This window comes from Ovis canadensis, chromosome 17 (assembly GCF_042477335.2).
Source record: "Ovis canadensis isolate MfBH-ARS-UI-01 breed Bighorn chromosome 17, ARS-UI_OviCan_v2, whole genome shotgun sequence".
NCBI lineage: Eukaryota > Metazoa > Chordata > Mammalia > Artiodactyla > Bovidae > Ovis > Ovis canadensis.
Window position 1 is genome coordinate 82,875,025 of NC_091261.1, and position 25,160 is coordinate 82,900,184.

The 25,160-nt window shown below is 62.4% G+C and overlaps 2 protein-coding genes across 12 annotated transcripts in view; one reads left to right on the top strand and one right to left on the bottom strand.

Annotated features, from left to right (window-relative positions):
• UFD1 (ubiquitin recognition factor in ER associated degradation 1) lies at window positions 1–14,560 on the bottom strand. Of its 8 annotated transcripts, none has more exons than XR_011250058.1 (12): window positions 13,657–14,560; window positions 11,427–11,533; window positions 11,020–11,052; window positions 9,197–9,318; window positions 8,203–8,333; window positions 7,183–7,255; window positions 5,290–5,358; window positions 4,365–4,430; window positions 4,109–4,156; window positions 3,498–4,012; window positions 2,877–2,958; window positions 1–119 (listed from the first exon to the last, which is right to left on the bottom strand). XR_011250058.1 is itself a non-coding variant. In XM_069558473.1 (12 exons), the coding sequence occupies exons 3-12, from the start codon at window positions 11,045–11,047 to the stop codon at window positions 45–47; spliced, it is 783 nt and encodes a 260-aa protein (XP_069414574.1). In that variant the 5' UTR covers window positions 11,048–11,052; window positions 11,427–11,533; window positions 13,657–14,560; the 3' UTR covers window positions 1–44. The 8 variants fall into 8 exon arrangements, 3 of the variants coding, with proteins under 3 accessions (XP_069414574.1, XP_069414573.1, XP_069414576.1); XR_011250057.1 differs by having other exon boundaries at window positions 11,401–11,533; window positions 13,657–14,317; XR_011250061.1 differs by having other exon boundaries at window positions 9,615–11,052; window positions 13,657–14,068.
• CDC45 (cell division cycle 45) overlaps window positions 13,797–25,160 on the top strand; it is a 15,366-nt gene continuing 4,002 nt past the window's right edge. For 2 of the 4 annotated variants that reach the window (XR_011250056.1, XM_069558470.1), the window contains exons 1-12: window positions 13,822–14,843; window positions 14,954–15,013; window positions 16,197–16,289; window positions 17,637–17,774; window positions 18,526–18,672; window positions 19,361–19,416; window positions 19,840–19,888; window positions 20,664–20,725; window positions 21,130–21,180; window positions 21,463–21,582; window positions 21,881–22,012; window positions 22,133–22,231. Coding sequence is in view for 2 of the 4 variants with exons in the window: in XM_069558470.1 (XP_069414571.1) it covers window positions 14,793–14,843; window positions 14,954–15,013; window positions 16,197–16,289; window positions 17,637–17,774; window positions 18,526–18,672; window positions 19,361–19,416; window positions 19,840–19,888; window positions 20,664–20,725; window positions 21,130–21,180; window positions 21,463–21,582; window positions 21,881–22,012; window positions 22,133–22,231 (1,058 nt within the window). In the remaining 2 variants the exon portion in view is untranslated. Of the gene's footprint in view, window positions 14,844–14,953; window positions 15,014–16,196; window positions 16,290–17,636; window positions 17,775–18,525; window positions 18,673–19,360; window positions 19,417–19,839; window positions 19,889–20,663; window positions 20,726–21,129; window positions 21,181–21,462; window positions 21,583–21,880; window positions 22,013–22,132; window positions 22,232–22,781; window positions 22,941–25,160 lie in introns of all 4 variants that reach the window. The other 2 variants (XM_069558469.1, XR_011250055.1) reach the window with 2 other exon arrangements.

Sequence of the window (25,160 nt, forward strand, 5' to 3'; positions counted from 1 at the left end):
CATGTTGCAATTATTTTATTTTCCAATCAGTCAACAGTCCCAGCTTATGGCTTTCTTCCCTTTTTACGCAACGACTGTCCTTCTCCAGAGAAAGCAACGAATCTGCCTCCGGCTTCATCCTGTGAGGAGAAAACACCGTCTTCAGCAGCTCCTTGGAAGTTTACTAGAAATGCTTTATTCCTTTGGTTCAGGTACCGTCCCGCCATCCTCCTTACTCCCACTTTATTCCTACAAATGTGAATTATCACCGGCTGAACTGAAAACAAAGCCAGGGTAACTAGTCTACCGCAGCCTTCTTCCCCTAGAAGAAAAACCACCCCAAAGCACACTTCCAATCCCTGCTATGTGCCTCTGCAGACAACCGCCCCATCTCAGGCCACACGTCTCTCCTCTCACACCAATTCCAGCCCGCGTCGCTGTTATCTCCAGCTTTGCAGCACTGAAGCTGCCTTGGTGAGCAGTTCAGCATCTCTGCACACAGCTCTGACTTCCCCTAGAGGCTCAGCTCCTCGGCAGACCGGTGCACTCGGCAGAATGGTGACTCGGCAGCCTTCAGTCTACCAAGGTATTCTCCTCCCGGCACGAAGACTGTTTTCCAGAAGCTCTGAAAACAGCAAGTAACTGTCCACGAGCTCTGCTGCTAGTCGGGGAGACACTGAAGAGGACCCAAGCTCCCAGCCAACGCCGATCACCGCCTGGGGCAGCTGGTATTTCTCCCCTGCCCCGTGCAGGCTTCTCGTGGTGGCGGCCACAGGAGGGCACGCCGAGACCGGGCCAAGCAGCGCCCCCTCCCTGCAGGGCCTGCGTCCACCCTGCGGTTGGCACCGGAGCCTGGCTTCTCCAGTGTGCACAGATCGGCCGCAGGAGGGCCCCCCCGACTTCACCACTTGAGGAACCTGTCTCCCAGGCGCTCGGGACTGTGCCCTGCCTGCACGGGCCACGCTCCAGGGCTGCACACAGCCATGGGGCGGCCCCATTTCCAGGGTGGCAGGCTTTCTCGTGCCTACTCTAGTCTCTGTTTCAGTGGGGTGTCACGGCTGCCTCCTGAGAGGGCGCAGAGCAGGCCTCCAGGGAGCTCTTAAACAACTGGGCACCTCTCTCCTCTGGCGGCTCACTGATGGGGCTGGTGTGAGACTGCTGGGGCCACCAGACCACCACCACGGGCTGGCCCTGAGCAGACACACCTCCTCACGACGAGGCACGGACCCCGAGGCCCAGGGGCCGGCAGTGTGGCTTCCCCGGAGGCCCCGGTCGTGACTGGAAGGTGGCTGCCCTGCCCCTGCGTCCTCACAGGCCTTTCCCTGGGGTGTCTGCATCTCCTTGGTGTGGAACAGGGCCCACCTAGAGCCTCATCCCACCTCACCTCTGGAAAGGCCGTGCCTCCAAACACAATCGCGCTCAGGCTCAGGGGTGAGGGCTTGGCACAGTGATGTGCAGGAACCAGGCACAGACATCTGAGGACCCTGCTCCACCGTGTCCCCTGCTATTCCTGACCCATGGCAGAATCTCCACCTCCTGGAAGCTTCAGGGTCTTCCCTCTGCCCCAACTTGGAGCTGTTTCCACTCACTGGCTGGAGGCCTGGAGGGCCCCTGTCTGGGAAAGTTATTTCCCTGGCGCTTCCTGCTCCTTTGGTGTCTTTGAGCTCCCGGGACTGGGGTGCTGGCAAGGGAAGCCTCCCGACTGCAGTCTTCACGCTGGGGGAGTAGGCTGGGACTTCCCCTGGGCTCTGCTGGCAAAGCTCCTCCAGCTGCAGCCAGCCCAGCCTGTGCACGGGAGCCGGGTGGGGCGGACACCAGGGACAGACTACCACTGCCAGGCTGAGGGCCTTCCAGGGACCGTGACGCTCGGCCCTTCTCCTGGGGGCAGGGCCGAGTGCCCTGGGACAGACGCTTGGTCCTCAGCACGGGCCCTGCCCCCTGCCTCAGCAGGGCTGCAGTCAGGTGCCTTGGTCTCCTCGGGGCTCCCCCACGACCCCCGTGAGTGTGCCCCCTGTGTCCAAGGACAGGCAGCGGGAGTGCACCCGCCGGCCACCCCCATCACACACCGCGCCTGGACGTGTTTGCGCACACCTGTCTCCCCACCCTGCGATGGTCAGGGACGAAGGGGCCAGAGGATGGCGAGGCTGGCAGGCACGGCCAGCAGCTGGGCTGGGGCGAGCAAGCGCCTGGTGGGGGGACCGAGAGCGCTCCTCCCAGCTTAGCAAGGTCTCAGCATGGTGTCAAAGCGACGAGCATTAAGGCCAGGAAGGGCTTTAAGTGGGTCTCTGAACCCCTCTTGGTCCCCAGGGGACCGAGCCTCAAGAAGGAAACCAGGAGACCAGGGTCTGAAGTGGGGCTAACCACCTAACCCAAACCCAAACCGCCAGCAGAGTCACAGTGGCCAGGCGGCAGGCTGTGCGGGGTTTCTGAGCCAGTTCCTGGCACCCAGGAGAAGGGCCCGTACGGCGAAACCTCCCCTCCCCGCCCTGGGCCGAGGGAGCCATGTCTGGAGTGTGGAGGCGCTGGGGTGGCTGCTCGGTGGTCAGCTCTGCCCGAGGCCTGGGCACCCTGAACGCCACCCCGCCCCGACCCCAGTGCCCTCAAGCTCCGGTCTGTGAGAGGCAGATGATCACAGCAGCTGGCCTGCAAGACCGACCCGGGGCTTGAAGATCTCAGCGCACAGCCCGGGCCGGACCTGCACAGGAGAGCAAGCAGCTGAGCCCTCGCCCATCCCCACCACAGAGCCGGCAGAGTCCACACAGCTTCAGCAGGACAGCCAGCCCACGGGGAGGAGGGCCGGGACGGAGAACACACGGAAGGAGACCCTCATCGCGAGGGAAAAAATCCCCTTGTCACCAGTAGCCAAGGAAACTTGTTATGACTCATGAAACACTCACCTCCTCAACCTTTTTGACCAGCGGACGTGAGTTTCTGATGAACGTGATCTTGCCAAGTTTAAATTCATAGTTGGGAATTCCTCTATAAAGAGAGAGCAGGAGAAACGTTGGCGCCAGAAGGGACTGGAGTCCGCTTCTAAGCACAGAAGGGAAACAGGGCCTCCCTTCCGCTTCAAGGCTGTACCCACTGCACCTCGTGCCAGCCAGAGGGCGCCTCCCTGCTGACTCCAGGGGGAGCAGAGGGCACGGGGCAGGGTCTCCTGGGCTCACATCAGCGTCCTCCAGCCTCTCACTCACACGCACTTCACCCCCCAAGAGGTCGGGCGCACACCCGTCTGCGGCATCTCACGTGATCAACGGGCACGCAGCTCAGCCCTGCTGTCACCATGAGGGCCACCAGAGCCAGGACTCTGCCCCGAGTCCCTGGGCCAAATGACCGGGAGAGGCGGCCGGGCGGCCACTGACGGCACGAGCTGGGACGGCCGGGTTGTGGGCAGGACAGAGGGCTGACGAGGCCTGCAGGCCGCTGGGCGGGCCTGGCGGTGGGGCGGGGCCTGCGACCCCGCAGAGCGCGGCCGTCGGGGGCCGGGCCAGGGGGTGGGCTGGGGCCAGCACACCCACCTCTTGATGTCTCCAGGCCTGACTGGGGAGGGGCTGGGCTCCACCCCCTTCTTCTTCCCGTCCAGTCTGTTTCCGGAGCCAGAAAAGGCCTAGGCGAGCAGACATGGGGTGAGAGGGGCCTGGGGCAGGGGCAGCACTGCAGGGCGTGGGCGGGGACCGCCTCGGGAGCTCAGCGCCCAGCCCCCTGGGGCCCCGTGAGCTCAGGGGAGCCCCCGCCGCCGTGCCACCCAGGGCACTGGCTGCCCACGGCTCAGCTCTGCAGCCCGCTTCCCGGGCCCGGGCTGAGCCTCGCCCACACTCCCCCGCTCTCCCAGGGGCGGCAGCAGGGCGGGGGGCCACCATGTGCCGCGGGACGCGGTCCAGAGGCCACAGCAGAGGTCACGGCTGGTGAGCCCTGAAGGGCTTCTGTGCGTCTGCGGCACTATTGCTACTTTCTGGTAGGCGAGGAGTTTTAGGAAGCCGGGGCTGCCTGGCAGTTGCTGGGAGGATCCCGGAGAAAGCGGATGGAGAAGGGTCTGGAGACGGAGAAGGTGCCAGGTGCACGTGTGCGGGGTGCCCCGGCCCGGCTGGGGTCCCTGGGGCGTCCCCGACAGGCAGGGGGCGGCACTCACGCGGAAGCCCAGCTCCCCGGTGTAGCCACTGTGGTCAGCTTCGCCTTCCTGGAGGGACAGGAACACGGGACACGCCTCTCAGCGGGGGCCCAGCCCTTCCCGGGGCCCTCCCCGGCCTCTGCCGGCACCGGACAGCCAGGACACACGGGGCCCGCGAGCGGGGCTGGGCGGGGAGAGCACGGCCGCATCAGCACCAGCAGAGGCGGAGCCCCGCGGCCGGCGCGCAGAGCTGGGGAGCGTGCGGGGAGCCACTCACGGCTGACTCCTCGTGCTGGGCCTGCCTCTCCGGCTCCTTGTAGCCCAGGGGGGCGTCGAAGTCCACCTGTACCCGGGGGGAGAGCACCGTGACACGGGGCCGCACGCAGCCTCTGCGCTGGGGCCGCGTGGGCCCACGTGCAGCTGCCAGAGCCCCACAGGAGGGGCCACTTCCTCCACGGTCCCGGGTCACGGTCCCGGCTCACGGTCCCGGGTCACGGTCCCGGCGAGACTTCGGCACCGCGACCTCGCCACGTCCAGACCTCCCCAGTGCTCTCTCCCTCTCCTCCGCTCTCCGTCCCCAGTGCTCTCTCCCTCCCCTCCGCTCTCCGTCCCCAGTGCTCTCTCCCTCCCCTCCGCTCTCCGTCCCCAGTGCTCTCTCCCTCCCCTCCGCTCTCCGTCCCCAGTGCTCTCTCCCTCCCCTCCGCTCTCCGTCCCCAGTGCTCTCTCCCTCCCCTCCGCTCTCCGTCCCCAGTGCTCTCTCCCTCCCCTCCGCTCTCCGTCCCCAGTGCTCTCTCCCTCCCCTCCGCTCTCCGTTCCCAGTGTTCTCTCCCTCCCCTCCGCTCTCCATTCCTGAAGGCTGTCGTTTCAAGAATGCCTCATAAACGGACCCGGGCAGATGGAACCCCTCTGATGGGCATCCTGCCCAGAAACCTGGCGTGCTGGGCCGCTGTGGAGACCAAGAGCCCCCTCCTTGGAATTGAGTAGCCCCACCTCAGCCTCCAAGGAGATGGCCCTTGGCAGGGCTGACGTGCTGGCTGTCTCAGGACCGACAGCAGCCCTGCCACTGATTACAGGTCAGTGGCCTCCTCGGAGGGTCTGGAAGCATCTGCTGCCCGCTCCCCAGCAACCCCAGGGGCCACGTGACACCTCCCCAGGGCGCCGGCCAGCAGGGCCCCAACACCCCTCCTCCCACGGCCACTCACGTTCATGTCGCACTCAATGATGGACACGGCCTTGTCCGGCTTGGTCTCCATCACCCGCAGCTCATAGATCTGGCGGGAGAGAAGGGCTTGGTTCCTGGCAGCTTTGGGCCCACCACACTTGTGTCGGCACGCCTGGCCCCGCACACGCTCACTCCCCTGACGACAGCCTCCCCGGCCACACCTCCCGCTGTGGAGAGCGGAGCGGTCGGCCCCCCAGCCTGTCCCTCAGCTGATCACCCTCGTAGATGATTCCAGCCTGACAAGGCAGTTAGGCAGCTAACTGCAAAAGACTCAATGTCTATCCCAGGAAAGTTCACTCCCAGGAATTAACTGCCAGCAGGTAACGAGCTAAACGCTGGGTGAGACAGTGCTGAGCGTGCTCGATCCAGCACGGCTCATCGTGGGGTGCACTGAGGCTGCCCGCACCAGACTGGTGACGTGAGTGCCGCGATTCCCGTACAAGGCAGAGGCGGCAGCGCTTCCCAGGCAGCCAGGAGAAAGGAGGCTGAAAGCCAGCTGTGGTGTCGGGAGGAGCCTCTGTGCGGAGACCACGCACCGACTCACAGGGCGAGGAGCAGGAAGCGTCCTCTCCTGCGCTGCTTCACGCTCTCTCTCTGCCCGGCGGCTTCTCTCTGCCCGGCGGCTTCTCCTGCGCTGCTCTAGGCTCTCTCTCTGCCCCGCAGCTTCTCCTCCGTGTTTCAGACTCTCTCTCTGCCCGGCGGCTTCTCCTGCGCTGCTTCACGCTCTCTGCCCGGCCGTTTCTCTCTGCCCGGCAGCTTCTCCTGCGCTGCTTCACGCTCGCTCTCTCTGCCCGGCAGCTTCTCCTGCGCTGCTTCACGCTCGCTCTCTCTGCCCAGCGGCTTCTCCTGCGTGTTTCAGACTCTCTCTCTGCCCAGTGAGCGTCTTGCTTTTCTCATGACCAGCTGAGACAGCGGCACCACTGAGAACACTGAACGGGAGGGGCGGGTCCCCAGCACACAGAGAGGGCTCAACAGCCCTCGGCTGGCTTGCAGGCCCCCCGGTGCGTGACGGGAGTGAGTCTGTGCCGCCCGGGGGCCTCGGGCACTGCTGCTGCCATCATCGAGGTTGCGTGGACACTCGTGTCCGTGCTCCCCTTTGTCGACAGCTGTGCTCCCAAACTGCAGGTCACAGCTAACTAGTGGCCCGTGAAACCTCCAGTGGTGGCACCAGAGCTGGAAGAGAGAAACCGGAGGGCTGCCCTCCAGCCTGCAGCCGCCCCGAGGGCACCACGAAGCTGGGCTGCTGCTTCCAGAGAGCCTGGCACAAGGCTCCTCGGCGTTCACGAGGCCCCTTCAAGGGATGAGGTTCCCTCGGAGGCCCTGACCCAGACTTCGCGCCACACTCAGATGGGTGACCAGCCCTCAGCACAGGCTGCCAAGTCTTCCCCGAAGGGCCCTTTGGAGGATCCAGTCTCCATACTTCCAAAAATGGAGACCCTGACGTGCATCCCGAGTCTACGCACACCTGGGTAACTGTCCTTCCCTTACCACGCAAAGAAGTCACTCTCTTTTACCATTTTTTTTTCTGCTCTTATACTTTCAGAACAACGATGTTAAGACGGTCTGTAATCCAAAAAGCTTAAGATAGACAACAACGAAAATGTCCCCACAAAGCTAAAGGGAACAAGACTCCGTCTTAGTTTATGAAAAAATACAGAGTGTGACTCAGAATCCGTAAAACTGAACAGTAACGACTCTTAGGACTGCATGTCTCACGAGGGACACTGTCAGAGAGCAGCCGGCGTCCGGCCCTGGAGAGCGTCTGTGTGTGGGCGTGTCTGTGTGTAACTGGCGTCTGCTCCCACAGCGTGTGAGAAGCGGGCTCATGCTCACGGCCTCGAGGCTCCGGCACGCGAGGGGCTGAGACACTCACCTTCTCGTTGTAGTTGATTGCAATCACGTCCCCAGTGGTCAGGCAGGCAAAGTTTCTCAATGCATTTTCTAACCTATAGACACACACGGTCAAGGCCAACAGAGCAAGATGGAGTCCTCACGTCCGAAACAAGTGCCCACAGCGGGTTCGCAACATCAGGCCACTCTGTGTACCCAACAGCCACGTGCCTAGTTGGGGCAGTAATTCAGTAACAAGAAGGCAGCATCTCTAACACGTGGTAACGGGGTGACCCTCACTCTCCACTGACGAAAAGAGCCAGCCATGGGACAGAGAGACCCCCAACCCTGAGAAGGGCAGCTCTCTGAGGTGGGAGGCAGGTAGGTGTCTGGGGCCAGGGGTCGGCTGAAGACAGGAAGAAGGGGGCAGAGGCACCCTTCTGGGGGCACATGAGCCAAACTCACTGAAGCGTGCGCGTCACTGCACGTATGTTACGCCTCAACGAGAGGATTTAAAAAGCCCTACAGGAAAAAATATGGAAGGAAATGTAGGCAAAGTTGCCTCAAAGCGAAGATGTTCTCACTTATGCTTCTGCCGTCTCTACCTTTCGGGCAGTCATCTAACAACAATTTTAAAACAAAAAGTAGCCTGTAAGCCCTTTCTTTAAGAACTACTACATAGTTCTCAAAACCGAGTCACCTTGAGTGCCCAGACAAGGGAAAAACGCCCAAGCACAGCACGCCTCCTCCTCAGCAATCTACTGATCTGCACTGAAGACCCAGGCCAGGCACAACGCACGGCTGCAGACGCACCGCTGGGCTCTGTGCCAGGGCCCCTGGAGGGAGGCACAGCTGCCCCCGGGCGGGGTCCGCCGCGCGCCCAGCACGCTCATCCAGGCCCCCACGCCGTGTGGACCCACCAGCCCAGCACCAGCGCTCCCAAGTCAGTGTCAATCACGCCTGCTGTGCGGCCCCACGGCAGGCACACCCCACGGAGGCCAGCTATCACCCACCGCCTGCACAGCTCCGCCCGCAAAGAACTCGTGCGTCCCCAGAAGGATACACGGCCTTAGGGTTGGTGATGTCCAGGAAGTCGGGGCTCTGAGGCTGGAACTTGGAGTACGTGGCCACCTGCAGGTTGACGCTCTCCACCTGAACCAGGCCGCCCTCCTCCAGCAGCAGATTCTGCATCATCTGGAGGGGAGCAGAGGGGACGCAGTAGGGACGTGGCCGGGGCAGGGGGAACTGCGGGAACACCTGGGGCAGCCAGTCACTGGAAGGGCCGCAGGCGAGGCCCTGACTGCCAGCTCCAGGCCTCCTCAGGCCAGAGCCTTCCCACAGGGACCTCCACCCACTTCACCCAACTCCCAAGGCCCCAGGCCAGCCTTTCTACACTGTCCGGGACACTGCATTTCCACATAAGACCTCGTAAAAACAAGGGCCCTCGGGTACCTTCAAAGCACCTACAATGCTGAGAGCAGCTGGCAGTCACAGAAGACGGTGCTGAAGGCCAAAGGGACAGAGGGGGCAGCCGTGGGGCCCTCACACTGGGGACGCTGTGGCCCAGCCGCCCCCCCCCCCCAGCAGCACTCCTAGCTGCCATGGGCCCCGCCCTGCGGTGCAGGCGCAGCTCTGCCGGCCTGTGGACAGCACGGGGCCAGCCTGAGGGCAGAGAGGCTTCGTTCCCATGGCAATGTGGCTGCGTGCTCTGGACACTCAGGTACAGGTGAACGCACGCACACACACGGTAGGGAGAAGAACACGGATTAAAAACCTAGAACTCTGTACACACACACACGGTAGGGAGAAGAACACGGATTAAAAACCTAGAACTCTGTACACACACACACGGTAGGGAGAAGAACACGGATTAAAACCTAGAACTCTGTATTCGGATCATTTGAAAATACTCCTGCTCCATCACTTAGAACAAGCCTGACCCGGGAACGGTAGTTTAACAGCACAGCTGCGGTTTCCAGGCAGGGTCCTGGAGCACTGAGTCCATGGCCACACGTGACAGCCGCCCTGGGGCAGGGCCGCGCGGCCCAGCTGCTCACCCAGTGTGGGAGGTAGCAGATGCCCTCGTCGGCCACAAACTCCAGCACCCCACAGTGAGTCACTCGGTCCGAGTTCTTGTTGGTCAGCTTGAACAGCATGGGGTAGGTGATGTTAAGTCGGCCTGCAAAGGGCAAGGGATGAGGCTCAGCTTCTTCCAGGAAGAGAAACCCGGTCCCTAGACCCTCCCTGGGGAAGCCCCCGCCCCGGCAGGCACTAGGACCCTCACGGGGCTGAGCCTCGTGCACCTGCCCACCCGGCAGGCCCTGCGCCCCAGCTAGAGCTGACATTTGCTGAGACAGCCCCACTTAAACAGGCGCTTGTCTGAGATCCCAGCTCTAGAAAGTGACGTTTGCACACTTATTCACAGTTTGCACATCGACCAGGTGCTTGGAAAAGTCAGGAGGCCCAATAGCACACCTCCAAGAGTGCCCAGACGCTCGTGCCAGGGAGGCTGCTGGGGGGTGTGTGAAGCTGGGCGCCCGAGGTGGGGTAGCAGGAACAAGGTGCCTCAGGCACCGGGCCCTCGTCACCAGCGTGCCCTGGGCTGCAGAGCTGTGCAGCGGACTGAGGTGGGTCAGGGTGAACGGACTGATCAGGAATCCAACCTCGGGTCTGAGATTCTTGCCACTGTAGAGACCCCTGTGTTTCTCAGTCCAGTAATTTTCAAACTTCATCTTGTGATTTCGAGAAGCACCTTGGGGTGCCTGAGCTTGCTGCACCCCCTCACCTCCTCTGCCCACAGGATTTCACCTGGACAGGTCCTCCCATGACTGACAAGGTCCGTCCAGCACTGGCCTAAGCCCCCGTCCGATTGACCCCTGAGCCTCCTCTCCCGTCTGTGTGCCAACACACCTGGTCTCAGTCCTGGGTCAGCTCCACACGAGTTAGGCTCCAGGCCGGCCCCTCCTCTGTGATACCTGGGCCTAAGGGCCGTGCCCTGGGTCTACTCACCCCTCAGCCCGGCTGAGCGGAGCACAACTCGAGGCCTCCCTCCACAGGTACAGCGGCTGCAGCTAGCGCTGCCTAAGGGCCAGCCCCTGCCCCTGCCCCTGCCCGCTGCCACAGGGCCCTGGCTGTTTACACACCACAGGCGCCATCCAGGAAGCACTGCTGCCCCCGAGCAGTCACACAGACGGCTCCACGTGTCCTGTTCAGAGGTGAGGACGCCAACCCAGAGAGTCGCTAGTCTGGGGTCAGGTCAAGCAAGGTGCAAAGCCCAAACCAGCACTTGACCCCCACTGAGCTGCCCAGCGTGCGCCCTCCACAGTGTGGACCCCCCGCCCCGAGGGACTCGGTGTCTGCGGTTGGGGTCTCCCTAGTTCCAGGAGCGGGGCCGGGGTGTAAGGTCTCGAGTGGCTCCCGTTGGAGGGGTCGAGGGAGGGAGAACAGCGTGGCCTTTCCTGTTCCTGCTACGAGGCAGGCAGGGGTGGGGGGGCAGCTCCTGGGGTGGAGGACTCAGAACTGTGGCTGGAGCTGAGGCTAGAGGTGCAGGGAGACGAGAGGCCTGCTCGCAGCGTCCTCCCGGGGCCGCCACCGTCCTTGAGGGGAAGACCCCGAGCCTCCAGCCAAGGCCATCGGCTACCCCAGCAGCGTGAACGGCCCTGGCGCTCACACCCGCCTTTCGTCTCCATGGGACCTGGGTGGGGGTTGTCAGAGAAGCACCTGCAGGCCCCAGCCTCCCAGCCCAGCGAGCACCCTTCACGGACGGCCCCCAAGCAGCCTTGCTGAAGGGGCCTCTACCCAGGTGCTGAGGGGCTCCCGTGTGGCCCCGGTGCCCACAGTCACGTCATCTCTGTCCTCAAGTCGGGTAGCAAGTACTTACTGAGCTGGTCGAGGGCTGAGGGCGGCATAATTACTGTGGAAAGAACGTTTAAGACATGTTAAGAGAAGGAAAACTAACGGAACACAACAAAACCCAGAGTGTGCTTTCTGTTGCGTCTACACGGAAGTACTCGAGGAGACTAGCGGTGCAGGCAGGGCTTCACACTGGTCTGTCACAGCAAAGCTGGCCGGCTGGAACCACACGGCCCTCAGCCGGGAATGTGATCACAACGGGACCCTCACCCCGCCTCCCTGCCGTCCCCGGGGCTGAGACACCGTGACTTCGACCAGATCCTGTTCACACGCAGACGAGGGCTGCTGAGGACTGGGGCCCTGCAGGCGGGGCGGGAGGGGCTGCGAGTCACAGGAGAGCGGCACGTACTCTTCCCTCCTCTCTCCACGTCTGACCTGTCGTTGGGCCCCGCGAGCATGGACACGGAGAAGCAGCGGTACTGCGTGGAGAAGCGGCTCTGGAAGACCCGGGGGATCGGGTGGTCGAACATGTTGAAGGAGAACTGGGGGAGGAGAGAGATGCTGCAGCTGGCACGGGAGACGGGCCCGGGCCTCCCGTCTGCAGCCAGAGCTGGCCAGAGCAAGGCTACCCAGCTGCCACCTCGCACGAGTCCGGGGCGCCTCCCAGCAGCTGCTGCCCAGCTCGTCCCCGTGGTGCTCAGATGGTGCCCCCAGCAAGCCTGTCCTTGGCCTCTCCCCGCCCCCAAGCCCCCCACCAGCAGGTCCCAGGGTCCCCTGCGATGGCCACGCCCCCGCCCCCGCCCCCGCCCCTCTCGGCCCGTGTTCAGGAGTGCCGCCGTCTGCTGGGCTCTGGTCTCCAAGCGCCAGGGAAGCACCACTAACCAAACGGCTCCAACCTCTGCCCTGGCAGAGGCGCGCACAAGGCAAGGGAGACAAGACTATCTGGGCGGCGGCGTTCTCAGTACGAGAGAGTGAAAGGGAACCGAGAGCTCGGGGACACTGCTTTAAGAGGACACTCAGGAGAGCATTCTCTGCAGAAACCAGAAGCCCCCACGCCCGCCCCGGCCTCCAGGAGCACCCCAACCCTTCTCTGGACCTCCTCTGTTCCACCCAGGCCCAGGGCTCACACCCCTCTCGTGGGGCACTCCATCACACCACACCCCTCCCTCCCACACACAAGTGAAGCCTAGACACGCTGCCACCACAAACATAAGATCCCAGCTCTCAAACTGCAGGTTACAGGGAGGCTCAGAACTCAGGCTGCCCAGCAACCCAGGGCGTTCTCAGGGTACTGTGACTACCCTGAGGTGCCGGAGCGGAAGAACATGAAACCGCACAGCGGGATACCAGCTCAAAGGATCGGAACCAGGGTCTGAAAATACAGATGCACGCTCGTATCCACAGCTCTTCACAATAGCCAAGGGCTGGAAGCCACCCCAATGCCCACCGACAGAATGAATAAAGAAACCGTGATCCATTCACACAATGGAGCACTGTGCGGCCACAAAGAGGGAGGAAATTCCAACCCGCGTGACAATGGTAATCAACTGAGGACACTGTGCTCAGCCAAGTGAGCCACAGGGAAGGACAGACACTGCAGGATTCCCCTCATAGGAGGCGCTTAAGGCAGCCAAGTTCAGACAGAAGGAGAAAGGGGGCTGCCCTGGGCTGGCAGGAGAGGCCACTGTTCCACAGGGACAGACTTTCAACTTTTCAAGACCAAAACGTTCTGGACATCCACTGCACGACAGGGATATACTTCACACCACCGAGTTTACACTTACACATGGCTTAAGTGCTAGACCTACCGCATACGGTTTTCTACAAGTTAAATAAACACCTTAACAAGACAGCACGTCTTGACTGGATTCTAAGCACACATTGTTAAAAGCAGAGTCCGGTACTGATGAAATAGTTTACTAGCAATTCCAGAACGAGCAGGCTGGGCCAACTGTCTTCCACAGACGGCAAACGCAGCTCCTGCTTAAAACGGACGGTTCTCCACTCCCTGCAGCACCGCAAGGGAGTTTTCCAAACCGTGTCTCTCCTTCTTCTAGGCAAGACTCTCCGTTGGACAAAATCTGAGCCAGAAGCCTAGCAAACACAGGGCGCTGGGGATGAACGGAGGAAGTGGGCTGGGGGCCTCCTCACGTCTCAGCACCCTCCCCACCGAAGCCCTGCGTTCTCGTCCCCGCCCCGCTGCCCTGCACGACCCCGGCGCCAGCACCCGGGCGGCGCCCGGCAGTGTTCCGGGTTGGGAGGAGGGCTCCCAACACTGACACACTCGGGGGCGGCACGCCGGGCGGCACGGGGCTCTCACAGCTCAGCGGGCAGGCCAGCCTGCAGTCCTAAGGCACAGCCCGGAACCGCGCGCTCCCGGGCCGGCGCCACGCCCGCTCCGGCGCAACGGGCGAGCGGCCTCGGGGCCGCGCTGGCCCGGGCGCTGGGGCGGCAGGCCCGAGCTCTGGCACCGGCCCGCGCGCTCGCCTCTCACGCCCACAGCGCCCAGGCCGACCCCGCGCTTGTCCGCGGGAAGCCGACACGGGTCTACACCCGCGAGACTGCGCTCAGTCCCAGACGTCGGCGGACTCAGGCCGGGTGACTCGGCACCTCCGCGGCCTCCACGTCCGCCCGCCGCGGCCGGCCTGCACGCCCGGCCACTCACCATGGCGGACGCCTCCGCCGCGCCCGGCCAGAGCGCTGCGCCGGGGAACGCTGCCGGTGCGGGCCGCCGACGCCCCCTCGCAGCGGCAGCCGCCTCAGCAGTGCGCCGGAAGCCCGGGGCTCGCCGGACGTCCGGCGCTCGCCGGAACGGACGGAAAGCACTTCCGGGGGAGGCGCGAGCGCAGGGACGCTGCGCGGGCAAGCGCGGCCGAAGCGCGAGGATCAAAAGCGCCGCCGGCGCGCGCGTCCCGATACGCCTGCCTAACCCCGCAGCGCCTCCCGCGAGTGAAACCAGGCGGACGCGCCCCCTTCCCGCCTGCGCTGCCCAGCACGCGGGCCGCCCCCGGCCGCCACAGACGCCGCCGAGCACGCGGGCGGAAGTGGGCCGCACTTCCGCCCTGGAACTCGGCCGCGCCCCTCGACGCCCTGAGTGACGCGCTCTTCTGACGTGTCGGCGTCTGACTGCGTTGCGAGCCCCGTGGCTGCAGCCCGCCAGGCTCCGCGGCCCGCGGGATTCTCCGCAGGGCTGCCATTTCCCTCTCCAGGGCTCGAGCGCGCGTCTCCGGCCTGGCAGGCGCGTTCTTTACCACTGAGGCGCCTGAGCATTCCTGCGGTGACGGGCAGTGAAAGTGAAGTCCTCAGTCGTGCCCGACTCCGCGACCCCACGGACTGTAGCCCCCAGGCTCCTCCGTCGTGGAATTTCCCGGGCAACAGTACTCGAGGGGGTTGCCATCTCCTTCAGGGAATTCCTGAAGTGTACAGGAATTTAGTTTGTGGCGAGGTTTCTTTAACCCGGAGATTCCAGTTGGAGGGGGGAGTGGGCATTTTTCCCCCCCAAAGTAAAGTGTACGGAGCGGAGCGTGTCTGGGAACCGGAGTCGCACGGAACTTGCGCGACCGCAGTGCGTGCAGCCGGCGGAGGACTATCCTCTAGGGGCGGGCCGGAGCAGTCCTGTCGTGAATGGCGGAGCCCAAGTGTCGATCAGAAAAGCGGGGCCAATCAGAAGGGCGGAGAGGCGGGGACCTGAGTCGCGATTGGCTGGCCCCCGGGGCGATCGGGAGAGCCCGGACTTGGCGGGAGTCTTGACCGCAGTCAGGCTCGCAGAGTCCCGTCCCGGGGTGTCCAGGCGCCGCGGTCATGTTCGTGTCCGACTTCCGCAAGGAGTTCTACGAGGTGGTCCAGAGCCAGGTGAGCCCTTCCTGGGCTCTGAGACGGGGAAGGGACGAGGGCGCGCGGCCGTGGGGGCGGGAGGGGCCGGGGTTCTCGGGGCCGCTCTCAGCCAGCTCTCCTCCCGACAGAGGGTCCTTCTCTTCGTGGCCTCGGACGTGGACGCTCTGTGCGCTTGCAAGATCCTTCAGGTGAGGCCTGCTGGCTGGGCCGGCGAGGGCCGCGGGGGTCGCGGCAGGCGCGAGGGGTGGAGCGGGGCGGGAGCTCGGCCTGGGGCGGGGACTCCCGCCAGGTTGCGCCCGGGGAGGGACTGCCTTAGGTGGGTTAGAGGAGAAGCCGGCAGAAGGCACAGCTGGGCACGGAACGGCGGCGTTGGAGAGACCGGCCGGCGTGGGGCGCCTTCTCGCCGTTGGGGTTCGAGGTAGGAGAATCTGACAGTGAGGGCACTGGGGTGTCATCAGGGATTCTGGAGATACTGGCTCCTTAGCCTAATAGGAAAAAGCGTTGTTCGGTCATGTCCGGCTCTTTGTGACCCCATGGACTGCAGCGCACCAGGCTTCCCTGTCCTTTACCATCTTCCGGAGTTTACTCAAAGTCATGTTCATTGAGTCAGTGACGCCATCCAACCATCTGATCCTGTTATCCCCTTCTCCTGCCTTAGATCTTGCCGAGCATCAGGGTCTTTCCCAATGAGTCAGCTCTTCTTATCAGGTGGCCAAAGTACTGGCATTTCAGCATCAGTCCGTCCAGTGAATATTCAGGGTTGATTTCCTTTAGGATTGATTGGTTTGATCTCCTTGCTGTCCAAGGGACTCTCAAGAGCCTTCTCCAGCACCAGAGTGTGAGGCATCAATTCTTCAGTGCTGAGGAAAGATCGTTGTTCGGTTTTAAATACGGTTTGGGGTTCCCTGATGACTCAGCAGTAAAGAATCCACCTGCAGTGCAGGAGATGGGGGTTTAATCTCTCGGTCAGGAATATTCCCTGGAGCAGGAAATGGCAACCCACTCCAGTATTCTTGCCTGGAGAACCCCATGGAGCCTGGCAGGCTACTGTCGATGGGGTTTCAAAGAGTCAGGCCTAAATGACCGAGCGTGCGGCCACGCAAGCAAGGCTTACCTGAGCTTTGGTCAGGCCCTTGGGTCAGGAATTAACTCACTGAAAACCAAGAAATACCAAGTTTTTCAGCAGTGTTTTCCTTTGACGATGGTCAGCAAAGCTGAAGTACAGTTCAGTGAACTATCATGTTCCCGTTAACCTCTTTGCTGACGTCAACATTTCACTGAACTTACGTTAGCATCTGTTGTCTCTCAGCCCATGTTATTTTTTTCTTTTTGTGTGCATTTCAACATGGATTGAAAATACTCTGTCTCCAGGCCCTGTTCCAGTGTGACCACGTGCAGTATACGCTGATTCCAGTTTCTGGGTGGCAAGAACTTGAAACTGCATTTCTAGAGCATAAAGAACAGGTATGAGAGATGCATTTGAGAATATTGGGCTTTATCTCTCAATTGCAGCTTCTTAACACTGAGCACTCTCTCTGTTTCTGCGATGGGGCTTCCCAAGTGGTGCTGGTGGTAAAGAACGCAATATTTCTACAGTGGCTTCTGTGTGTTTCTAGCTATCAACTTTCTTAGGCCACACAGAAGAGAGAGTGAGCTCTGTGTGCGGGTGACTTACCCTCCAATCGCAGAGACAAAATTACAGCAAAAACAAGATAGCGAATATGGGCAATCTCTAGCTTTGAACTTGTGTTTAGACACATTTCACTTTCAGGTGCTTGGAATTTGGAAGGTTGTTTCTGGTACAGCTTGGTTAAAATTACTTTACATTAGACCATTTTTTCACATTTATTTTTCCGAGAAGTGTATCCCAGTTTGCAACTGGAAATTCAGAAACATACTTTCTTCCTTTGGAATTTGGGCAGTAGAGCCCAGGTAGCGTCTCAGCTCTGCATGGAGCTATGATGAGAGACAGGACATCTGAGACCCCAGCGCCCCCAGGGAGGGGCTGCTGCCTGGAAGAGGGTCCCAGAGTTTCTGGCTGCAACGAGGACTGTCTGGCAGAGACAGGTCCTCACCTGGTGCTCCTGTCTTCATGAGAGGGGCCTATGCCAGATCGTATTTACAGGGAAAGAGTTTTCTGTAGTGACAGGATGTGACGAACAGCTTTACTTAATATTTAGCGTTACTTGCTCTACTGTGTCCAACTCTTTGCAGCCCCATGGACTGTAGCCCACCAGGTTCCTCTGTCCATGGGATTTCCCAGGCAAGAATACTGGAGCAGGTTGCCATTTCCCTCTCCAGGGGATCTTCCCGAGCCAGGGGTTGAACTGGGTCTCCTGCATTGTCAGGCAGACGCTTTGCCCTCTGAGCTACCGGGAAGCCCCACTTAATATTCAGGTGCTTGTTAAGTGCGAGCTGCCGCAGACTTGCTGGATCTGCCCCGGTGCAGTGCTGCCCGCGCAGAGAGGAGTCTGCCGCAGGAGAGTAAGTGACAGGCTGGGCGGGGCCCCGCCGTGCATTTGGACTCTAGGTCTGTCCACGTCTTCTGAACCCCACGCCTGAGGCCAGAGGAGACTCGGCCTTTGCCTGCTCCTCGGAGGCAGGACAGTCATGGTGCCCACGTCACAGTGTTGTCCTGGAAACGAACTTGTGCGTGGGGTTGTTAAAGCACTCGGCCCAGGCCAGCTGTGGCCACATCTGGAGCCCCTTGCCAGCAGGGCCTTGCCGAGTCCCCGCAGGACGCCGGCCTGGTGCTGAAGGCAGACGGCCTGCCCTGCGCGCTTGCTCACCGCGCCCCTCTCCTTTGTCCAGTTCCGCTACTTCGTCCTCATAAACTGTGGCGCGAACGTGGATCTGCTGGACATCCTTCAACCCGACGAAGAGGCTGTGTTTTTCGTGTGTGACACTCACAGGCCAGTCAACGTTGTGAATGTGTACAACGACACCCAGGTAGGCCGGACTCCCCGAGCTCGCCCATCCGTCGGTCGGTTCCTTTCATGCCACAGCATCAGGCCTGGTGTTCCTGGCAAGGCATGTGTCCCCCTTGCCTACAGGGGCCGGAGCAGCCCGAGGACAGGCCCTGGTCTTGTCCATCTCTGATGAAAAACATGTCCCCTCCCTCGGAGGTGCTCAGAAGGCGTGTGTGGGACTCACTTGACCCAGGAGGCACAGGGTCCGGAACCTACTCTGGGTGCACTCGGAGCTCAGGCCAGCCGGCTTTATTGACTCCTGGGACCTCCAGGGGCACCGCCCTGTAAATGGGGCAGGACGCTCCCTGGCTGCCCGGGTGGTGTGGGGTCCAGGACGGTCGTGTGGGGCCCAGCGAGCCTGGTGCGCCCTCTCACGGGAGCTCTCTGAGCCGCCCGTGGGCACGCACCCACAGTAGCCTCAGCCCTGAAACCCTCTCACGGAGGACCGCTTTCAGGGACAGCACTCTTGCTCGCTGCGAGGTCACGGGTCTCTGTGTCCTTGGTCGGAGGCTGAGGTGCAAGGTGTTCGTTTTGCTGGCTGAGTGTGGGCCTAAGAGGGAGTGTTTTATCCAGACCCGAGTGACTGCAGGCGTTCCGTCTGCAGGCTCCGTACTTCCTGGGTACTGAGTGGGGTGCAAATTCAGGAGATAAGATTCTGGGAGAGAAAACGGGTGATGGATAGTTTTCCACCAAGGAGGGGGGAGGTTGATGGCTTTGTGTTTTAATCATAGATCAAACTGCTCATTAAACAAGATGATGACCTTGAAATTCCCGCCTATGAAGACATCTTTCGGGATGAAGAGGAGGATGAAGAACATTCGGGAAATGAAAGCGATGAAGGGTCAGAGCCCTCTGAGAAGCGCACACGGCTGGAGGAGGTGGGTCTGGGCCTTTCACCCCAGTCTTAAGGAGCTGGTCACTCCTGAAGGTCAAGGGTCAGCCCAGAGCCTGCGGGCCCAGGCAGAGCTGGAAGGCAGCAGGTGTGGGCGCTGACTCTGGGCAGTGTCTGTTTGGATCTCCTGCCCATTTTTAAATTGGGTTGGTTTATTTGTTTTTTCTAATTGAGCCGTTTGAGCCCTTCTGACCAGCCTGGGAGTCCCACGGGCATGAGGGCAGGGTACAGGACGCCGCTCGGCACTGAGGAAGGTCAGAGAGTTGTTAGTTTACTAACGAAACCTGGGGTTTTGCATAACAACCGTCACCAGGTGTACAGTTCCATGAGATTTGACAGAAGTATGAAGTCACGTGATAGGGAGACGTTGCGTCACGCTCCGGAAGGTCCCTCGTCAGGACCATCACTTGCCTTTATAAGCTGGTTCTGACATCACGGCAGAGCCACGCGCACGTGTCAGAAACGAGTTGAAAGCACGTGTGTGCTTTGCCCGTGTCCCGGACGGTGACCTGTCACAGCCACTGAAATAGTCGCGACATGGGACGCCGCCGTCACCACAGAGACCCTGCTGGTGCCCCCGCCCGCCCGCTGGCCTGCCGTCGGCTCAGAACCCTCCCAGGCGGGGCTGGGCTCCTGGCTCTTTCTCAGCCCTCTGTGCTCTTTGTCGTGGTCAGGAGATCGCAGAGCGAACCCTGAAGAGGAGACAGCGGAGAGAGTGGGAGGCCCGGAGGTGAGACTGCGTCCAGTGGCGGGAAGGCGGGCCAGCAGTGCCCGTCTCTGCTCCACGTTAGGGTCACGGGCTTTCTTGAGCGCGTCTGGGCCAGTGCCTGCAGGATGGCGTGTGGGCCCCTCTGTTTCGCTTCTGGTCCCCAAGGGCCAGGCCGGCCCCCAGGTCTCCCAAACACGCTGTCCACTGGGGGTGATGCCCTGGCCCTTTACTGTCGTGATTTCTGAGTATAGATACTTCAGTTTACAGACTCACAAATCGCATAGAGGGCAGTTGTGTGAAGCATCTCGCAGGCGTGTAAAAGAGACTCAAGTTGCCCAGACTCCTCTTTCCCCTGCAAATCGTGTTTCTTGGGTGTCATCAGATTTTAGCATCTTCCCCAATGTTTTCTTCCTGGTGAAGACCCGGCGTCTTGTGTCCTTACAGGAGAGACATCCTCTTTGACTACGAGCAGTACGAGTATCACGGGACGTCGGTGGGTACAGGCGGGCGTGCGCGCGGTCCCGGCCGCACTCTGGGGGCCACTGTCCTAGAACGGGCAGGACAGGAGCAGGACGGCGCGCGGCTTTGAGGCCTCTCCCAGCCTCTGTGTGGCCCGGGAGGGGTGAGCCTGGGCCTCTCCTGGGTGAAACATCCCTCAGGCCAGGGCTGCCCAGGGGAATGACAGCTGTTGTTTCTGCTCATCGTGAGAAACACTGAACAGGCCTGTTGGTCTGTGCAGGGGGCTGGGACTCTGGGCTCGCACAGGCCCGTCAGCATCTGTGTGTCCCGGGACGAATTTCGTACGAAAGACACATCGTGTCAGCTAGAGGTCGTTGAGCACAGCTCGGGACCTTGAGGAACCCCAGAAAATAGATTTCCAGTGAAGCATGCTGTGTCTAGTCTTAGGGTCTGGTCCTGGGGCCCTGACTCTCAGCCCGTATTTCCAGAGCCCTTGTGTGGCTGGGGCCCCGCTGGCCTCTACAGGACAGCCCTTCTGTTCCAGCAAGCGGAGGGTGCTGAGGCGCAGGCGGGCAGGCAGTCTGGGTGGGAACAGACGCCCGGCCCCTCAGATGCCTGACGCTCCCATGGAGGCCAGTCTCTTCAGAGCTGCTGAAGGAGACCTGGAGTCTCAGGGCAGACAGGGTTTAGGGCTCCCAATCGGACCCTTCTCCCCCACCCCAACTCCGCGTGGGACATCAGGGCCCCGGCAGCGTGGGCTGGGCCCTGCCCTGAGCAGGACCACCGCCTCAGGCCCGTCTCTCTTGTAGGCTGCCATGGTGATGTTCGACCTGGCGTGGCTGATGTCCAAGGACCTGAGCGACATGCTGTGGTGCGTGAGCCCCTCTGAGCAGCCGGGCCCCCCGTGGCCGGGTCGGGCCCCCCGCCAGTGCGGGCTGCGGCCCCGCCGTGCCCTGTGCAGGGGCCTGGTGGGGGGGACAGCGGAGCGTCATGGGCACAGAGGGTCCGGGGGTGGGGCCTGGGCCGTCAGCCCTTCCCAGCTGACCACCCGGCCTTGCTGCCCAGCAAACTTGAATGTGAGGTTTGAGCAAGCCCACGTGCCGCCTGGCACCTTTGCAGCCCTGGCGGGCGGTGAGCTCCAGGGCAGGGGTGCCTGCGAGGTGCCTCCGGGTCTGCTGGGGGCCTGGTGCAGTAGAGTGTCTGGGTCAGACCCCGCTGGCCAGAGGTGCCCGCGAGCACCGCCCGCCCGTTCACAGCTGCGTCCTCTCCCTCCAGGTGGGCCATCGTTGGACTCACGGGCCAGTGGGTGCAAGACAAAATCACCCAGTAAGGGCGCGTCCCCAGGCTGCCCGAGGTCGGCCGCAGCGGGCTTGCCGGAGGGGCTGGGGGGCCGCGTCCCTGCAGGGCCCTGTGAGGAGGGCCTGCCGTGGGCCTGGGGCCAGTCCTGTGTGGCCTTGTGTGGACTCTCAGCAGCGGGAGCGGTGGGGGGGGGGTTTGCCTGAGCCCAGTGGGCGGGGCGGCGAGCCCAGTGGGCGGGGCGGCGAGCCCAGTGGGCGGGGCGGCGAGCCCAGTGGGCGGGGCGGCGAGCCCAGGCGTGCTGTTCTCCAGGGTGAAGTACGTGACTGACGTGGGCGCGCTGCAGCGGCACGTGTCCCGGCACAGCCACCGGCACGAGGACGAGGCGCACGCGCTCTCCGTGGACTGCGCGCGCATCTCCTTTGAGTACGAGTATCCTCGCCGCCCCGCCCGCGTCCCCAGGACCAGAGGCTCGGGAGGGCCCCGGGGCGCAGGCTCCGCTGTGTTCAGGAGCGCCCTGTGTCCTGGGCCGCCGGGGCTGGAGATTCCGGGTGGGGTGTGGCCACAGGGTCCCCTGGGTCTCTCTGCGTCACACCTCCCAGGCTCTCTGTCCGGGTTGAGTGCCGCTGAGATAGGGGAGCGCCAGGGCCCCGGGGTGGCTGGTGGTGCCGGGGGCGGGCCGGGCGGGGGCGGGTCACTGCGCAGCCGCAGCTCCTTGACGCGGGCCCAGCCTCCGCCTGGCGCTCTACCAGCACTGGTCGCTCCACGACAGCCTGTGCAACACGTGCTACACGGCGGCCAGGTTCAAGCTCTGGTCCCTGCACGGGCAGAAGCGGCTGCAGGAGTTCCTCGCAGATGTGGGGTGAGCGTCCCCGAGGCCCCGCCCTGTGGCCCCCCACCCACCCCGCAGAGTCACGGATCTGGTCCTTCTGGAGTGGCGGCCAGGGTTTGCGCCTCCTGTGACCAAGCGCCTCCTCCCCAGTCTCCCTCTCAAACAGGTGAAGCAGAAGTTTCAATCCATGGACGTTTCCTTGAAGGAAAATTTGCGGGAGATGATTGAAGAGTCTGCAAATAAGTTTGGGTAAACTCAAATTTCTGTGGGTTAAACTTTGTCAGGGTTTCAGTTTTAGCCACGTCCTGAGAATAATGCAGACAATGAGAATACACAAACATTGGGATCTTCTCTTTGGGTTAAAAATAGGACCTCTTAAAGTACCTGAAAAGTCTAGAATTGGGGCCGAGATGCAGGAGTTTGCAGTCAACTGGGCCTGTCTCTGGACCCTGGGATCCCACTGGGGCCGGGTTCAGCCGAGGTGTGCCCCGCGGATCTGCTGGCCCTGCTGGAGGGCACGGGCCTGGCTGCTCCTGGCGTCCTGGGACGCCCCGCCCCCCGCGCAGGCGCAGCCAGCTCCTGCCGCTCCCCAAGAGCTGACGGCCTGGTGCCGGGCGCTCAGCATCCCTGCTGCAGGGCTGGTGTGCGGGCCTCCTGCCCTGTCTGTTCTCTGGCCAGAAGGGCCATGCCGTGAGAATCCATGGGGGCCGGGGCGGGGGGGTGCCGGCCCGCGAGCTGGCCCAGCGCAGGCCGCCGCGGGCACATGCAGACGGCCGCCGCGTCGCTTGCCCCGCTGCAGCATGAAGGACGTGCGTGTCCAGACTTTCAGCGTCTGCTTTGGCTTCAAGCACAAGTTCCTGGCCAGCGACGTGGTCTTCGCCACGATGTCGCTGATGGAGAGCCCCGAGCACGGCTCCGGGACGGACAGCTTCACGCAGGCCCTGGACAGCCTCTCCAGGTAGTGGACGCGGCGCGGCCCAGCCCGCACCGGCCACTCCCGCCCCCGCCCTGCCCTGCCGTGGAGGCCCCCAGACGCGGGCGGGGCCGGGGCGCGGGCGGGGCCGGGACGCGGGAGACTCGCGGCCGCTTCAGGGGGCGTGCTTCCCTTCCGACTGACCCTTAGACTCCCCCTCTGCCTCGCCTCCCGTGCCTCTTCGGGCGCCTCTCTCTCTTTTAGTCTGGTCTTCTTTTCTGAAGTGTTTTCCTTCCGTTTCTGACCTTCCCCTGTCCCACTTCCTGAGACACGCCGTCTTTAACTGTCTTCTGACTTGTCTCGAAATAGGGCGTTACGGCTCTGGGCCTGCTTTCCAGAGAGCGAGGCACCCTCCTTGCCCTTGCTCTGTCGGTGACGGTGACCAGACCGGGCCGTTCTGCGCGTGTTGGGCGTCCAGCCTTCCTGACTGTTCTGGGGGGCCTGCCCTGGCCCCTGGCCTTCGCCGCGGGCCCCACGTGGCCCCCGGGGCCTCTGCCCGCGGCTGCCTGGCCCTCCCGTCGGCCTCTGCGCCCCTGCTGGCCCCGCTCTGGTGCCGGCAGTGCAGCTGCTGGCCAGCTGGGGGCCTCCTCCCCCTGCGCTCCACCCACGGGCGGGACTGTGGCTCCCCTGCGCTCTGAGTGTGAGTCTGAGAACCAAAGGTCAGTGGTTCTATAACGTCGCTGCTCCGCCTTTATCTAGGAGTATGGGAAAGTACAAACACTGTACCGTCGGCCGTCCCCACCCGTCTTAGAGCCGGTGGGCCAGCCTCGGCCATTGTCCGGGGACTTCCTGCCGCAGCAGAGCACGCAGCCCCGTCTGTGTGCCTTCCCCCGTCCAGACAGTGCTGCCTCTATTGTTAGCTGCTTCTCAGCTTTAGTGTTCTCATGTCTGGGTCTCCTCCCCGGTCGGTGAGGAAAGGTTGTTGGCATCCCTCGTTTTCCCCTCCCCCGCACTTCTCCAGATGTGAAAACGCTCCGGTGTGTTCACGGTTGGTAACGCTGAATCGCGGGCAGAGGACCGAACGTGAGCTGTCTCACCTGTGGCTGTGGGTTGATTCTAAGGGATGAAGCTCAGTGAACGGTGGTTCGTGGTTGGGCTGGTGAAATATCCCAGAGTCACTAACGCAGGGTGTGTGTGTGTGTGAGTCACTCGGCTGTATCCGCTTCTTTGTGGCCCCATGGACTGTATCTGGCCAGGCTCCTCTGTCCATGGGGTTCTCCAGGTTAGAAGACTGGAGTAGGTTGCCATTGCCTCCTCCAGGGGACCTTCCTGACGCAGGGATTGAGCCCGCGTCTCCTGCTTTGCGGGAGGACCCTTTATCATCTGAGCCACCTGGGCAGTGACCACATTCCTTCCGGCCGTGCAGCTCTTTGTTTTCCCTGGAGCCTCCTTTACGGCATCCGGTTTCCCAGCTCTCATCCCTGAGTGCCTTCTGTCCAGGAGAGCCTGGGGCTGTGACCTCGGCTCCAGGCCATTAGGCCTGCCGTCCACCACCCAGACGGTGCCCAAGGGCCCCTCGGCTGTCTGCGGGCCCCTCGGCTGTCTTCGGGCCCCTCGGCTGTCTGCGCTCCGTCGTCTTGCAGGAGTGTGATTCTCAGGCGGGTCTTGATGCAGGGGCTGCTGAGGGAAAGGCTCTGTGCCCTAGTGTGTCTGACAGCGTCCTCCACCCTCATCCGGGTGCGGGTCTGGCTTGTGCGGAATTCGGGGTCCTCCCCGCCCCCCCGCCGCCTGTGGTGCCGAGTGGCGGTCCAAGCCGCTTTGGTTCTTGTTTCTCTAAGTGCGCCCCAGACCCCGCCAGCAGTCCTCGGGGCCTTTTCCGGTTCTCAGTGAGCAGGAGGTCTGTGGTGGGTGGGGTGGGTGCCGTTTCATCGCTAGGCTGAGCTTTTGGGTGAGTCTTCACTGTCCTCCCCCGGCCCCCGCCCCAGCACGCCTGTTTCTAGGTCCTCCTGGGCCCCTGGAAGGATGCTCAGCCTCTCAGTCTCGGGGTTGCCTGCTGCCTCCCGCTGTCTGTCTCGTCTGTGTGAGGGCTCTTCTGGACTTTACCCTGTAGCCTTCAGGGCCTCGTCATCGTCCCTTCCACAGGCACGCCTCAGCCTCTGATTGCTCCCTGTCCATAGCGCCCTGTTCTTGGCCCGTGACCGTATCGCCCAGGTCTCTCTGAACCAGTGGCCCTCATTTCGACCGCGCCTCTGGCTCCAGGCCATC